Consider the following 17036-nt stretch of genomic DNA (forward strand, 5'->3'; position numbering starts at 1 on the left):
CCTCACTTGGCAAAACTGGACGGTTTTCGGGCGCTTTTAAACACTCCAAGCAACTTTTGTCCGTTGTCAATAAAGCTAATTGAAGGGAATAAAAAAAAACACCCGCGGCCAGCTTGGAGATGGGAAAGAAAAAACTACAATTCCCGGCGTCCTCCGCGTTGTGGGTGATTTCCTCCAGAGACTGACCAATCCTACCAAGGAGGAGAGATTAACAAAAGCAAATTGTCAGTGACATCAGAAGAGACTAGGAGGGTGAGAGGAGAGCGAAGAAAACCAGAGATCCATTGAAAGCTGGAGGAGTTGGCTGGGGCTGTTGCACGGTGCAAGCTGTTTTGGGGGGCGGCAGGTTGGCATTTGAAGTGGGGGGCTGCTCCTGTTCTTGCTGGTTATGTTACTTGCTCGGTGAAGCTATGATCTGACTCAGCCCTGAGGACGATTTGGAGAGCTTGGATGTGCCTGGGCTGGACACCTGACCCTCCCTAGGATTGCACCCCAACTTTTTCAGGACCCATCCAAGGAGATCCCCTACCGATCAGAGGTGTGATCCCCCTCCACCTTGACGAGCACATTCCCTGATTCCCCAATCTTTTGTGGGTCACCCACCCCCTGGACTGCCTCTCCCTGTTTCTGCCCCCTACTCATGGATACTGCATCAACCTCAACTTTTGATTCAGAGGTAAGTTGATTTTATTTTTCCTTACTTGTACAGGATCAGTGTAATCCTCTCCACAGTACTCCTTGTGTGTGTGCACCCCAAAACCCTTCCCCTCACCCACCACCCCCACCCCAGCAATGCATGCATCTATGCACCCGACTGCTGTGCTATCTCCATAGATCAGTCCTATTACTCTCACTCCCTGACCCATCTCTCATTACAACTTACGCCATCTTGTCCTTGCAACAAAAAAAAGTGTTTCTGTGCCCCTCTATGGAGCCCCCATGTGCCAGCTCGTACCCCCACAAGCCCCTGGCAGCACCCCTTTCCCTATAGACCATTTGTAGGTCTTTTTTTGTTTGTCTGTTGGGTGGATTGTGCTCTCCAGGTATCTAAGCCTGGCAGTGTGATCACCAGAAATCACCATCTTGAATGCACTCTACAGTCAGGACTATGAGGCGTGACCAGCTCACATTTTGGGGTACAGGGGGCATATGTAGGTCAATACCACCCTTATTTCATGGATTGATTAGAATAAAGTGAGGGTGTGGGAGATGGGTGGAGGGGGTGCTGCTCAAGCAGCTCTACCCTAATATCGGTCACCCCAGTTCTGTGATCATGACTCTACAGTTAGGGGGGTCCTTCTGCCCTCTCCCCCTGACCCCTAAAATAGCTTGGTTTTCTAGTTTGCTTTACTTTAATCCTTTCCAACCCAGACAGTAGAGTCCAGCACCGTGCAGGTACAGCAGCTGCCAGTCTGCCAACCATGTAATCCTCCTCGACTGATCTGTACTGTAGCTCCATAGGGGCAATATGTGGGTGCTGTAGAGGTGGATGGTTAGAAGGGGAACCATATCTCCCACCCCTCATGGTCTGTTGCCCACCCTTTTTAAAGTTAAGATCAGGATGTCAAAGTGTTGGGGGAGGGGAGGGGTGATTGACTTCAGATTAGGTATTTAAAAGTGTGAACCCCCTTATTGAAGTGCCAATAACCCCCCTCATCTGAATGCAGACGGATGGGAGATCAGGGTAGCAAGATATTCCAGACTACACCCACTCCCTCTAGTATTCCTTATCTGCTTTGTTTGTGGGTAAGTGTTAAGGAGATTGGGGTCCTTGTCTTTGGGGTGCTGACATTTGGTGAGGTGGTGGTGGTTGTGGGGGGGCTTCCATTTGGGTTACAAAGCAGGGGGATGGTGCAAGTGCAGGAAGTGTGTGTGTGGTGGTGGATGGGGGGGGGGGTCTTTCCTCATCAACCTCCTCTCCCCTCATCAACCTCCTCTCCCCTCTTCTCGCTAGGCTTTATATTAATTAACCATTTATAATCAGGCTAACAATGCAACATATTGTACATTTATATGTGATATGAGGGTCCCACAACGTGTTAGTGGCCACTGGGGGGAAGGGCAGCTCTTGCTGTGACCATTTTTAAAAAAAAATCTTGATCGGTCTGACCAGTCCTGGTAGAGCCCCTCACTCTTCTCAAAGACAAGGGTCAACCTTATAAAGCCACTTCTCCCCTTATTCTAGCCTCATTTTAGCTACAATCAAACATTAAAATGGTTATTGTGTGTCTGGACAGCAGCCAAGAGGAGGAGTTTCTTGTTACATTGTATCACTGAGGCTCCCAGTCTACAGGGCAGGAGGGAGGGGGGTTAATAAGAAGCCCCTCCAGAATTTGGATGCTGAGAGACTGGTACATTATGGCCCTTTTGGGTTATGCCAGAGATAGATCTACATAGAACCTGCTTGCTATTTGTTATACAGTTGTGAGTGTATCTAAATATTGTTAGTATTAATGTTTTTGTTACATTGTAGCTCATAGTTCCTAAGAGTGAAGAGGCCTCTTGTCCACATGAAACTGTGCCTATTCCTGCAGTCAGTTGGGATCTCCAGGTTACCACCTTGCCTTGTTTTAGCATATGCACCAAGACCAGAGGGGGTTTTAGGAGTTAACTGCCAGTCATAGCCATGCTCCTCCCTTGGGCTCTCCTTCAGTCTCCTCCTATACAGTGTCACTAGTGCTAGGGATGTCCCTTTAGGCTGCAGTTCCACTGTTCACCATATAAGCCCCCCAGCACTTGAGCCTGCAACATGTCCCCCTAATCAGGACCACTTTGATGCCAGTTTGGTCTGGCAGTGCAAATGTTAATGGGTCATTCTGTTGCCTGATCTCATCTGTTGTATGTATCTATATACTTGTATTACCGGCATCAATACGTTTACATATGTATCAGTTAAATATTTTGGGGCTCTTGGGGGTGTATAGTGTAATCGCCATTAATATTGCAGGTTTGCAATATGGTACTGTCATGGCAGCAATTATACTGAATATTAGGCTGCTATATTCAAGGTCAGCATGTTTACCGTCTCGTAAAGTGACCATATGCCTTGCTAACACAACCAGTACCTGGCGCTGGTAGTGATAATTATTGTCGCGCCTTTTGATACCGGACCCAACCATTTGAATTAAGATTTATCAGACTGACTTTAAGGATCCATGTAATTATGGCGATATTAGTAATCCTGGCAGGTACGTGGCGGTCTGATGAGTCCTAATATTGTATATACTTTTCATGGCTGATCTCTATATATCTATGGGTGGCTGCAGTAGTCAGTGTGTATATATACAGTCCCATCCGGCTACGTGGATGGGGATTGTATACCAGCGGTATTGTCCAGATGGTGTAGATCCCAAAAGAATCCCGGTCTGGCAAGGTCTCCGCCAGTGTCTGGAGCACATAAGGCTGGCATAGTTACCGTAGGGAAAACTCCTACATTATATATTTTCGTTTGGCAATTTTGACCTCCACCCCAGGCTGACTACTGATTGCTCCCATAAGCTGTGCCTGTTAACGTTTGTATGTAAGTGTATATATTGTATATGTGCTGTATATGTATCTAAGGTCTGTCTAAAAATATGAGTGTGTATAAACTGTATAGTATATGCACAGTACCTGTGTGCTGTGTCTCTTAGGGCTCCTTCATATGGCGTATTTGCATGTGCAATACGCACAGAATAGAGTGCATTGATTCCAATGGGCTTATTCACATTTTCATATTTTGTTCATGCATTTCGGCCGTGCAGATTTGCGAACCAAGTGTCCCCATACAAATCAATAGGGGTGCGCAGATGTGTGTGTAATATGTCACGTAATTCTGCTAGGAAAAACGCATCTGGAACTAATTAGCCATTTCAAGCACTGCGTCTTGTTTGCTATGTGCAAATGAACGTGCCTTGCGGGTGGAAAAAGTACGGTAAAATCTGATGCGTTTCCAAAAAAGCATTGTTGAGGTCCGCAAAAACGTAGCGCTGACTCGCGCAAATATGCATAAGCTCGTGTGAAGGAGCCCTTTCATACAAATATAAGTGTATATACTGTATATGTGCTGTATACATATCAGTGGTGTGTGTAATATAGTTTATATGTGCTATATAGATTACTGGACATGCACAATGTGTGTTGTGTAGCTTGCATACAAATGTGTATATATTATATATAGTATATGTGGTATATTAATATTTATATGCATTGTGTCGGTGTGTGTATGTGCTATACACGTATGTGTAGATAACCTCCCTATGTTTGGGTACTAACCCATGATGGGTCTTTAGGCATGAAGCAAGCCATTATTGTATGGTGTCTCACAATGGTAGCATTTTGTAGCCCTCCACCAAGGCTATGCACACCCAGTTATCGTCTAAGAACCACTAAATACCACCGTTTAACGAGTGTGAAAGAACTGCACATTATGGAGGTCTATAGGGTCTAGTGGGAAGGGGCACTTAATAAAGAACATGCTGGGCGTATTCAGTACTGCTGGCCGCAGTGCTATAGGTGGGTTTCACTTATGGTAACTTATAAAGGGGATACTAAATGGAGTGTCTAACCCCTTTGCTGTGCAAATCTGTTGTCTATTGTTCCCTGTTATCAGCCATTTTATACTGGGGGAGGGGGAGGCAGTTTAGGGCCCTTTTACACGGAACGATTATCGTTCAAAAAAAAAATTGTTGGATCATGCGAATTTGAATGAAGCTGATCGTTCAGTGCAAACGATTGTTCGTCGCTCATCTTCTGCAGGCATTAATATCATTGCTCGCTTACATGCGAGTAAGCAGCGCCTGTTCAGTCGTTCGTTCACTGGTACAATAAATGACCGGACGTTATGTGAACAAAATTGCGAACTGTTTATTCGCCTTTATAAACGGGCTGCACAAGCCAATTGTGTCATCGTCCGCTCGTGCTCGCCGTGTGAATGCAGCCTGATCCCTGTGTTCCATTGTGGTCTCGGTATCTACATGTTACACTATAGACAGGCAGAGTCTGTCCTGCCCATAGACATTAGAACCATCATCGGACTCCCCTTGTTTGCTTCAGTTGAATTTTTGTTACTTCTATGGAAGGGATAAGTGGCTACCTGATAATCTGGCGCTGCTTCTCCCAAGGGAAGAGAAAAGGACCAGATGGGTTAAAGTACAACCCGTGTAATCCCCAGCCTCTCTATTGGTCCGTCCCCAGCCAGTAGATCCTGTTGGGATCTGCAGAGAAAAATCTCAGGTCTCCTTTTAGCTTGAAAATAGAGGTCCGATATCATGAGGGCCAGAAACCGAGGAAGATGTTGACAGAAGAGGGAGAACTCATAATGTTATTACACTAAGTTCATCCAGACTCGAATACTTGTGTGCCCGACTGCAGAACAGGTGTCATAACAAAGGGTTAAGTGTTGGCTGGCCTGCCTGCCAATTCAGCATTTTCCTTCTGCTGCAGTTCTGCCTTTGTCCACCAGGGGGTTTGATGATCTGTACTAGCTATTCACAAGTGAAGCATGTTATTACTGTAGCTCTGTTAATATGTTCAGTGCTCTGTAAATATTATTCAATGTATATGTATGTAAGGGCATGCCGGCTGTTGGCATATGGCACATGAACGCTTGGACTACTTAATATTCTATGTATAAATATATTAATGGCACGTACCTTTTTAAAAAATGCATATTATTGTGTATTATATACAGGTAACTCATCATAATAGAAACATTTTACCTTGATGCGATTGGATGCTGGTAGTTAGTAGCTCCACTGTGAGGTTTATTCTGGTATTGCATCTACCTGGCTCTAAGATTCTGAAGTGCTCTGCTGTGTTCCAGACCATCCTGCTTACAGCAGGAGCATCAGGTGTTGAAGTCTCATGCCTGCCTGCAGACACTGTGAGATCTGCCTGCAGACACTGGGACATTCAGTTTGGCTGGGAAGTCATGTCACATGGCAAAAAGGCCACTCATTATGATAGGTTACACAACTAGACCTTTCCATCTGTCCCCACTGACTTCTAATGGAGTCTGTCAGATTCCATCATAATGTCCAGCAATTTAGCTGTGCTGTGCCATATTTTCCCAGCAAAGTTGACGGAATCTGTGGGTTAGGCTCTTAACGGAGACGGACGCGAATGTGAGCGCAGCTGGTGGAGTTAACAGTATGACATAACATGAATAACAAAGCCGCTGCTTGGGCACTAGTGGGTTAAACATGACAGTAATATAGACGTGATTCAAGTGTTACGGCAGGTAAAAAATCGTAATGATCAATGTTTCATTATATTTTAGGATGGAACCCCAAACTACAGGCGGAGGAGGACTGTGGAGGATTTCAATAAGTTCTGTACGTTTGTGCTGGCATATGCAGGGTACATACCGTACCCCGAAGAGGTGAGTAGTCATATACTGCTATATACGAATAATCCGGTGAGACTTTCGGATATGTACTAGACTTGACACTGGTGAAGTCGGTGAACTCGGACCACCACTGATATCCAGAATTAAGTGCTTTAAGGGGTTGTACAGGATAAAAGGGGGATGGGGGGGTGGGGGTGTAAGCTGCAATACCAGACCCATCCTATAGACAGAAGTGGCACTGTTTGTCAAAAAAATAAGAAATCTGAGCCGTTGAAAAGGCTATCTGAAAGCAGCGAACCCAATCTACTATTAAGTACAAGGTGTTTTTGACACTTGTTACAGCTATTTTGACAATGTGGCGTATGTGAAAGGGGTTGGACTGCCATATTAGTGAGATGTGTAACACTATGGTGTAAACTATTGGTGCACGTGCCTCAGAGCTTGTGGTGCGTCTTCTAGGCCCACCTGATCAAAGCAAATATATTATGCCGCTTGCGCCATTTTCATCAGTCTGATGGGCTGGTTTTGTAGCGAGCCCCTGGGCAAAGCTCCTCTGCAGAGCCATCTCAAGCTGCAGCAGAAATGGAACGAGCTCTCAGCTACAAGAGGAAAAAAATGTACGGTTAAACACTTATTGGTTTATCTGGCAAACTTTGCACTGGCGCAGTTGAATGTAATCATTGAATGAGGGAATGAACCCACTGGGGAATGTATGGGCGGAGGCTAAGTGAATCTGCTTTGGGTAAAGAGACACGAGAAAAATGATGCTACAAAATTATTTATTTTGCTGAGATATTTCTGCTCTCATGATGACATTTTGCGGTTTGTTGTTGGTGATAAATGTCATCTGACTAGTCGGTGTGCAGTGGCAGCAGCCATCTTGTGGTGTTGCCAATGCAAAGTATTACAAAACATCAGTGATATAACCAAGTGGTGACTAATTGTAAGTGGCTGACTGTTTCCTAAATGACTGGAAAGCTTGGTGTTTGGTCACTGTTCAAAATGTCCACAGAGTAGTTATATTCTTGTACATAGGAGGCAGTATTATAGTAGTTATATTCTTGTACATAGGGAGGCAGTATTATAGTAGTTATATTCTTGTACATAGATGCAGTATTATAGTAGTTATATTCTTGTACATAGGGGCAGTATTATAGTAGCTATATTCTTGTACATAGGAGCAGTATTATAGTAGTTATATTCTTGTACATAGGGGCAGTATTATAGTAGTTATATTCTTGTACATAGGAGGCAGTATTATAGTAGTTATATTCTTGTACATAGGGAGGCAGTATTATAGTAGTTATATTCTTGTACATAGGGGCAGTATTATAGTAGTTATATTCTTGTACATAGCAGGCAGTATTATAGTAGTTATATTCTTGTACATAGGGGGCAGTATTATAGTAGTTATATTCTTGTACATAGAGGGACAGTATTATAGTAGTTATATTCCTGTACATAGGGGGCAGTATTATAGTAGTTATATTCTTGTACATAGGGGGCAGTATTATAGTAGTTATATTCTTGTACATAGGGGACAGTATTATAGTAGTTATATTCTTGTACATAGCAGGCAGTATTATAGTAGTTATATTCTTGTACATAGGGGGCAGTATTATAGTAGTTATATTCTTGTACATAGAGGGACAGTATTATAGTAGTTTATATTCCTGTACATAGGGGGCAGTATTATAGTAGTTATATTCTTGTACATAGGGAGCAGTATTATAGTAGTTATATTCTTGTACATAGGGGGCAGTATTATAGTAGTTATATTCCTGTACATAGGGGGCAGTATTATAGTAGTTATATTCCTGTACATAGGGGGCAGTATTATACTAGTTATATTCTTGTACATAGGGAGCAGTATTATAGTAGTTATATTCTTGTACATAGGAGGCAGTATTATAGTAGTTATATTCTTGTACATAGGGGACAGTATTATAGTAGTTATATTCTTGTACATAGGGGGCAGTATTATAGTAGTTATATTCTTGTACATAGGGGACAGTATTATAGTAGTTATATTCTTATACACAGGGGGCAGTATTATAGTAGTTATATTCTTGTACATAGGAGGCAGTATTATAGTAGTTATATTCTTGTACACAGGAGGCAGTATTATAGTAGTTATATTCTTGTACATAGGAGGCACTATTATAGTAGTTATATTCTTGTACATAGGGAGCAGTATTATAATAGCTATATACTTGTACATAGGAGGCACTATTATAGTAGTTATATTCTTGTACATAGGAGGCAGTATTATAGTAGTTATATTCTTGTATATAGGAGACAGTATTATAGTAGTTATATTCTTGTACATAGGAGGCAGTATTATAGTAGTTATATTCTTGTATATAGGAGACAGTATTATAGTAGTTATATTCTTGTACATAGGAGGCAGTATTATAGTAGTTATATTCTTGTACATAGGGGGCAGTATTATAGTAGTTATATTCCTGTATACCGGGGGCAGCATTATAGTAGTTATATTCTTGTATATAGGAGACAGTATTATAGTAGTTATATTCTTGTACATAGGAGGCAGTATTATAGTAGTTATATTCTTGTACATAGGAGGCACTGTTATAGTAGTTATATTCTTGTACATAGGGGGCAGTGTTATAGCAGTTATATTCTTGTACATAGGGGGCAGTGTTATAGCAGTTATATTCTTGTACATAGGGGGCAGTGTTATAGCAGTTATATTCTTGTACATAGGGGGCAGTGTTATAGCAGTTATATTCTTGTACATAGGGGGCAGTGTTATAGCAGTTATATTCTTGTACATAGGGGGCAGTGTTATAGCAGTTATATTCTTGTACATAGGGGGCAGTGTTATAGCAGTTATATTCTTGTACATAGGGGGCAGTGTTATAGCAGTTATATTCTTGTACATAGGGGGCAGTGTTATAGCAGTTATATTCTTGTACATAGGGGGCAGTGTTATAGCAGTTATATTCTTGTACATAGGGGGCAGTGTTATAGCAGTTATATTCTTGTACATAGGGGGCAGTGTTATAGCAGTTATATTCTTGTACATAGGGGGCAGTGTTATAGCAGTTATATTCTTGTACATAGGGGGCAGTGTTATAGCAGTTATATTCTTGTACATAGGGGGCAGTGTTATAGCAGTTATATTCTTGTACATAGGGGGCAGTGTTATAGCAGTTATATTCTTGTACATAGGGGGCAGTGTTATAGCAGTTATATTCTTGTACATAGGGGGCAGTGTTATAGCAGTTATATTCTTGTACATAGGGGGCAGTGTTATAGCAGTTATATTCTTGTACATAGGGGGCAGTGTTATAGCAGTTATATTCTTGTACATAGGGGGCAGTGTTATAGCAGTTATATTCTTGTACATAGGGGGCAGTGTTATAGCAGTTATAGTCTTGTACATAGGGGGCAGTGTTAAAGCAGTTATAGCCTTGTACATAGGGGGCAGTGTTAAAGCAGTTATAGCCTTGTACATAGGGGGCAGTGTTAAAGCAGTTATAGCCTTGTACATAGGGGGCAGTGTTAAAGCAGTTATAGCCTTGTACATAGGGGGCAGTGTTAAAGCAGTTATAGCCTTGTACATAGGGGACAGTGTTAAAGCAGTTATAGCCTTTTGCATACAGGGGGGCAGTATGATGGCTGTTGCATTCTTGGATGGGCGGGAGGAAGGGAGTATAGGGCTAATCAAGTAAAGATGAGAGTTACTACTGCTTCAACTGTTGTCATATCCCTTTATTCACTTTTATGTTGTGCATTACTCAGCAGGGGGCAGCACTGAGTGCAATAGAAAGCCACTTCGAGGGTAAAATGAATATAGAATCTGTGGGTTTAGGAATACTTGTCTCGTTAATATGAAGGGTGGATATCGTATTTGTAAATGAACTGAAGTGGAGGAAGTGGAAAGTATTTGTCTTAATGTCTGGAGTAAGTTGTGGTCTCATTTCTCTTTTTATGTTCCTCTCCTCAGGAGTCCCCTCTTAGAGCCGGCTCCAGCCCTCCCAACAGCACAGGAAGCACCATAGACAGTGACAGCTGGGACTCCAGATTCCAGGACGTCTCTTCTACTGGGGCTTTACCGCTTAAAAAGCGAAGAAGTTTTGGGGAGCTGAAACATGACCGCTCCTACCCCTCCATGCTGAAGCGCTCCAAGCTCGGCAGTTTCCTCCTGGACCGCAAGAAACTGGATAAAATAAAGAAAAAGAAAAAACTGAAGAAAAAGGAGCAACAAGTCGTAAAAGAGGAAGAGTACATGAAGGCCTTTATAAAAATCGAGCCGGAGGACCCGTTGCCTGAGGAAATCATGCCCGTCCCGGTGCTGGACCATCCACTGGATCTTAAAATGTCTCCAAAGCACGAGACCCCAGACCCTGTGTTTGAGAGCTGTAATAACAGTATGGACAGTGCGTCCGTCACCATGACTTCGGACGAGACGGAGGACATAAAGACTGAGTACTTCGAGGTGAACTTGGGCAAACGAACGGTCATACGGCAGGGAAAGCAGGTGGTGTTTCGGGATGAAGACGGCACAGGGAATGACGAGGACATCATGGTGGATTCAGGTAGAGTACTCATGATTGGTTTCATAGGCTTATTAACATGTAGGCGCCACGTTAAGTACCCCTCCCAAATGTTACGTGGCATAATTGTGCCCATTCGTTGATGTAAAATCAATGCCCTACCTTAAAGGGGTTTGTCTCGGTGAGAGTTTTATGTTAGGGTATGTTCACACACCGTTTTTATTGCTGTTTGGCCACCATGTTGAAAGCATTGTTGGTTTTGTGTACAAAATGGCTGCTGCTCACAGGTGCGCCTCTCAGACATTCTCGGTTCTAGTTTCAAAGCAGATGTTCTTGAACGCAGGAAATGTGAGTTTTGTAAGTCAGATGCTCTGCCTTTAGGACTACATTGTTTTGGCAGCCATTTTGTTGTGAGGGCAAAGCACATAACTTATCGATGAGCTAGCCTACTGTTAGAAAGGGTCTTGTCAGATATTGCCAATATAGTCATGTCCTCAGCTGCTACCTCGTGTGTAATACACAAAATGGCCGCCAACAATAGGCCTCATGTTTGAAAGGGATGATGTGATTGGTTGCTATGGGCAACAGTTTCCCCTGTTAGCTGTACTTTGCTTTTCACACGAGGCCCACTGTGAATTGGTGCAAATGCAAGTTAATTGATTTGGGCGCAGCAGAAGTTGTGACACTTTACCGGATCTATTGCGTTAGAATTCCAAAGTGCCCGATGGACCCCACTGACTTTTATAATGGGGGTCTGTTGTTTTGATGGCCGTCGCATAAATATGTTCCCAATACAATTCCTTGGATTTGGCAAATAAGGAAGATGATACACTTCCTCTGCAGCGCCACCTCTTGAAAAGCAACATTCCTGCATGCTAATGTTAGACTCTTTATACAAGCCTTATAACAATGACTGGGAATTGAAAACCAAGCCCGAATCCATACACAGACAGCTGTTTCAGGGTTTTCTCCCCTCATCAGTGTGCTGTAGGTTGCTGACTTGGGTAGTGAGACCCTTCACATGGGTCGGGAAGGGTTGAGTTTAGCATGGATGTGGCAGCCTATATCTATACTATACCACACAACATTTATCCTTGCTGGTGAATTAATTCCTATAGTCTAGCATCTGATAATTCGGCACTTACTTTGTCTGATGTTATGTATCTGTCTCTGATGTTGAGAAACCTTTGTGATAACCTGTTAGGAAACAAAATGGCTGCCCACCCGGTGGCCTTCAGTAGTATCACCAGCTGATGCCAAGGTGCAAGATGGCCACCAACCGAACTCTATAGTACTGACCCTTGTTTATATATTATAAAATGGCTGCCTTCAGTATATACAGGCTGTCCCTACTGGGCTACTTTCCATGCAGTCTGGCCATCAGTGCAGGAAGCCCTTTTGTCTACTGCATTACCAGGCAATCGAATGTGGTTTCCTCGCAAACAACATCTGTCTTCCATACCGGACTAACAAAATGTCTGCATTATCTAATGCGGAATTTAGTGAATTATTTTGCCAGTACAAGGAAGGGGGGGGGTTGCCATTTTTTTAGTTTTTGTTGCTAGGCTGGACAGGACTGCTGGCTTTTTTTTTTTTTTTAAACTGGCAGTTTTGCTAGTCCAACATTTGATAATCCAGAATTTATCAGGGCTTTTCGGTAACGCAGCTGTGTACAGCGTCGCGTCCTAATGAAGCCACTCTATTCCGTCGCTTGGCCCTCCTGCTTTATCTGTGAACCGCCCTGCATGTGAATGAAGTCCCCAGGAATTTCCTAATCCCTCATTTTTGCTCCTCGCCAGCGATGTCTTGTGTCGCTTTAATTAAATTGGAGCTCAATTTGGATTAGAATCCGCTCGTCGTTAGAGCGCGGCGCTGCTCCTCCCAATCAGCCAACAATTATTTAACATTTTTATTCCCCCCCCCCCCCCCCCCCCTTTCTCTTCCTTTTCCTGTTAAAATTCAATAATCATTGACACCTCAATAGGCCGCGGCGGACGCTTTCCTCGGATTGTGGGGTTTAATTACCTTGATGGATTGGGATTGATGTTGCGCTCATGCTTGTGTCGTTAGAGGCAGAGTATTTAAAGGAGACAGTATCCTTTTTTCTTTGCTCACTGCATTGGGAGTTTTTTTCTGGGGCTAAATGGCCTATTTGAAATAAGTCATGGCGCCACGGATACGTTCCGGTTGATATTAAATTGCCCGTCCCCTCACAGTTGTCACTTTAACATGCTCATGAGTTAAAGGGGCCCCAGAATAGAAATGGAGGCCGTCTCCTTCACCGGGTGTGTCTGGTATTGCAGCTTGGCTCCGGAATTGTAATTTTCGAAGCCACCTATTATTAGCCATGTCGTACGCCAACCAAGTAATGCCAAGTATTTGATCGCTGACTGTTGTACTCTTCTTGCAGATGACGAATCCTGGCATCTTGTTACCTGCTTCTGCATGAAGCCTTTCGCTGGGCGGCCGATGATCGAGTGTAATGAATGCAATACCTGGATTCACCTGTCCTGTGCCAAAATCCGCAAGTCTAACGTTCCAGAAATCTACGTTTGCCAAAAGTGCCGAGACACCAAATTTGACATCCGACGATCAAACCGTTCACGAATGGGCTGTAGGAAGCTGTTCTTAGACTGAAAAAGACACAAAAAGTTGAATGGCCGTTGTGTGCCCAGGGACACGGCAACAGAAGCACACAGGGCTACACTACTGTGCGGATGAACCCAATATCGTTTCAATAAACCTTGTTTTTGTTTTTTACCTTTCTGAGGTCGCACATATTTACAGACTAGCAAGTTTTTCTTGTTTCGTTTTTTTTTGGTTTTTTTGCTGCCAATCGGGGTCTGTTTCAAGTCGGACATATTTGCTTGTGCAAAATTGGGCCACACACAATACCGTTATTTAATTGTGACCGGAGTTTTTGTGAACACCTGGCAGCGTTGGGGTTAAATGTCCACGTAGCCCAATAATTCCTTGTGTTTTCTTCCCTCCTCCACTAGCGAGACCAAAATAATAGTGTGACTGTAATATTTTTGTAGTTCTAAAAAGGATTTCTAGTTGAATATGAAAGACGAGGTGGAAGCTGAAGTCAAGTGTGTTTTGTCCAAAAGATGCATTTCCTTTCCTCCAACGCGCACAACAGATTGTGAAAAGTTTCAATAAATATATTTTTTTTTCATAGGTGATCGGTTCCATTTAACAAGTTGTTGATTGTGCATTTACCTTGATGTGTAGTTTGTTTTTTAGAGTTTTATCATCTTGCTAAGCTGGTTCACACGTTCAATATTTTACTTGCATATGTGCTTTTTTATTTCAAGGGCTACCGTAAGATCTCCTGCGCTGCTTGTCTAACATTGGTAAATCTGCAGCGTTGGTGCAGATCTGGCCGCCGCAGGTCTGCAGAAGACGTCACCACTTCAACTTGAAAATCTGCATCTAGTGGTATGGATCTTGCCGTGGCGTTGGTGCGGATCTGCATCAAAAATCCGCAGTGCAAAATATGCTGTGGATTTGCACCAAAATCCGCAATGTGTTAACACATCGTAATTCACACGGGTGGAAATAGCCCACATTACACCCCACGATGTAGTCCGCACTAACATCTACATTTTGGAGTGATATTCTGCAGCAACAGGAATAATTCCGATCGTGTGAAAGCCCTTCAGGAACGAATTGTGTTCTTCATGAAATAAGAATTCTAGAGCCTCTTTTCTTAGTCTTCTGCTGTGCCGATCCTCAGTTATTCCTTCTGCAAAAGTATGAATAAATTGACAGCTGGGTGTTACCATTCTTCCTGCCCAATGTGTGTCCCTATAGTTTGGCGCTGATTGGATAGTGTAAGGGCTCATTCACACACCGTATTCTGTGCTCAGACTTTGGGCACTTAATGTGTAGTGACTAGAACCCCATGTTCACTCACACATCAAGTGAAAAAAAAAAAATACACACGTGATCACGTAACAGTATGCACATGACCAATCCTGGTGTGAATTTCCACATCGGAAGAGCCAATTGAAGTGGCGTGCGTGAATGTGCAAGACGTACACAGAGGACCTGTGTATTCGCTCAGAAACAATGTGACTTTTTTTCTTTTGGTTTTTTTTCCTTCTGTGTGCAAACACGCTGGGCGAAGTGCGCCTATGCCTGTGTGAACAAGCCTTTAGGCCTCATGTCCACGGGGAAAATCAGATCCGCTGCAGATTCTCCATGTAGAATCTGCAGCGGGTCCCTCCTGCCCCGCGGACATGAGCGCTGAAAATAGCTATTTAAAAGCATTTACCTTTCCGTAGCGGACGGCGAAGATCAGCTGTTCCTCACAGCCGGATCTTCATTTTCGGCCGGCGGATGAATTCCTGACGCCGGCGGCACATCGCCGGCACGTCGTCGACGTGCCGCGCGCATGCGCCGGGCACATCCGCCGAGCCGAAGCAAGGGAGATGCAGCCGTGAGGAAGAGCAGAGCTTCGCGGCCCGCTGCGGGTGAGTAAATGCTTTAAATTCCTATTTTAGGTCTCCCGCGGGTCCGGACGGCTTCCATAGGCTTCAATAGAAGCCCGCGGGAGCCGTCCCCGCGGGAGACCCGCATGAAAATGGAGCATGGTCCAGATTTTTTCATGCTCCATTTTTTTTTAAATCACTTTTATTGACGATCCGCGGGTATTTATGTACCCGCGGGTGGTCAATGCATCCCTATGGGGTGCGGATCCGCGCGCGGGAGATCCGCTGCGGATTTTAAATGTCATTTTGCCCGTGGACATGAGCCCTAAGACTGTAAGGTCACACTGCCAGCTGGTAACAACCCGCTGTCCGTAAAGTTTTTGAAGAGGAACGGCACCATGCTGAGTTATAAGAGAAGACGCTCCAGAACTGTCGCATGAAGCACACACGTATTTACTACAACAGACAGCTGGAGAACGAACGGACAAACGGCTCCTCTAAGAATTCATTTTAAACAAGAATAGCAATAAAGAACAGACACTTGTGTGAGAAAAAGGTTTCAAAATGGGGCCTTATTTATGAGGTTTTTGAAGAGTTTTTTTTTAAATTGAGATTTTTGGTGTAAAATAAAGGAAGAAACTATACTTTCCTTTTAAATGACTCCCAGATCCAGTCGCGGTCATGTCCGTTCAGCCAGTTGCTAGCTGCAGTCCTGTACTGAGGGCAGTGACTGAGTAATGAACAGCACTTGAGCCCTGCCATCGCTTTTAGGACTGGATCAGCGCTGTTGGACATGGGGGAGGGAGGCATTTTAAAGGTGAGTATAGTTGTGTTGATTTTTGTTTCTGCCCCTTTTTGAACTTTTTCTAAACCCTCTTTAAAGTGACCCTCCAGGCCTGGACAAGCAAAGATGGCTGCACTAGCTTCTCGGATAACTGATGTTCACTGCGTGCAGCAGGAGTCTAAAGTACCACACCTGGTAAAACCATGCTGGCCGGTCAGAGCAGCATGTAGGGTCTTAGACACTGGGGTAACTATAGCGGATGCAGGGATGCGGTTGCACCCGGGCCCAGGAGCCTTAGGGGGCCCATAAGGCCTCTCTTCTCCATATAGGGAGCCCAGTACTATGAATAAAGCATTATAGTTGGGGGCCCTGTTACAGGTTTTGCATTGGGGCCCAGGAGCTTTAAGTTATGCCTCTGGTCTTAGATGACCATTACATACTAATACATAGTGCACAGCAGGTAGTCGGAGCAGGAGTGCCATTTTTGTTTGTCCAGGCGCTGAGGGTCACTTTATCTACCTCTGGTCTATTATATTTCAGTCATAGCATGGGAAAAGCAGAAAGTTGGGGAGAAGATTGGGAAAGGGCTGAAAAAAAGTTTAACGCTGATCACTATTCGGTCACATCAGACACTTTCCCATGCGCTGCGATAAAGCAAAAAGGCAAAGTGTCCTCTTCCCTCTTACTGCTTTAATTGGGTGATAAAAATGCTCAATTAATGAAAGGAAGATTTAGCCAAACACTCATATCGGGGTGCAGTTACTTAGACGGATGTTGTCCAGAGCCGTCATGAGATTATGGGTTATGAGCAGAAATTGCTAGCTATGGGCAATGGCTCTCCTTGACACCACTAAATCTGGCAAACTAAGAATGGCAGAATTTAAGTATGGCAGCCATTTTGACTATTTCATATCGCAGCTATGAGCATAAAATGGCTGATCCATACTACAACAGAAGTGTAGGAG

The 17036-nt window shown here is 43.7% G+C and overlaps 1 protein-coding gene across 1 annotated transcript; it reads left to right on the forward strand.

Annotated features, from left to right (window-relative positions):
- Positions 1 to 227: 227 nt before the first annotated feature.
- PHF13 (PHD finger protein 13) lies at positions 228 to 14031 on the forward strand. The gene is made up of 4 exons (XM_066607349.1): positions 228 to 676; positions 6260 to 6361; positions 10302 to 10893; positions 13262 to 14031. The coding sequence occupies exons 1-4, from the start codon at positions 641 to 643 to the stop codon at positions 13486 to 13488; spliced, it is 957 nt and encodes a 318-aa protein (XP_066463446.1). The 5' UTR covers positions 228 to 640; the 3' UTR covers positions 13489 to 14031.
- The last annotated feature ends 3005 nt before the right edge of the window (positions 14032 to 17036 follow it).

This window comes from Eleutherodactylus coqui, chromosome 6 (genome assembly GCF_035609145.1).
Source record: "Eleutherodactylus coqui strain aEleCoq1 chromosome 6, aEleCoq1.hap1, whole genome shotgun sequence".
In the NCBI taxonomy this organism is placed as follows: domain Eukaryota; kingdom Metazoa; phylum Chordata; class Amphibia; order Anura; family Eleutherodactylidae; genus Eleutherodactylus; species Eleutherodactylus coqui.

Bases quoted from the DNA above. Each gene is read 5' to 3' on its own strand.
- PHF13 (XM_066607349.1), top strand. From the start codon at position 641: ATGGATACTGCATCAACCTCAACTTTTGATTCAGAG. The intron at 677-6,259 runs GTAAGTTGATTT...ATTATATTTTAG, and splicing joins CCTCAACTTTTGATTCAGAG to GATGGAACCCCAAACTACAG. The intron at 10,894-13,261 runs GTAGAGTACTCA...CTCTTCTTGCAG, and splicing joins GGACATCATGGTGGATTCAG to ATGACGAATCCTGGCATCTT.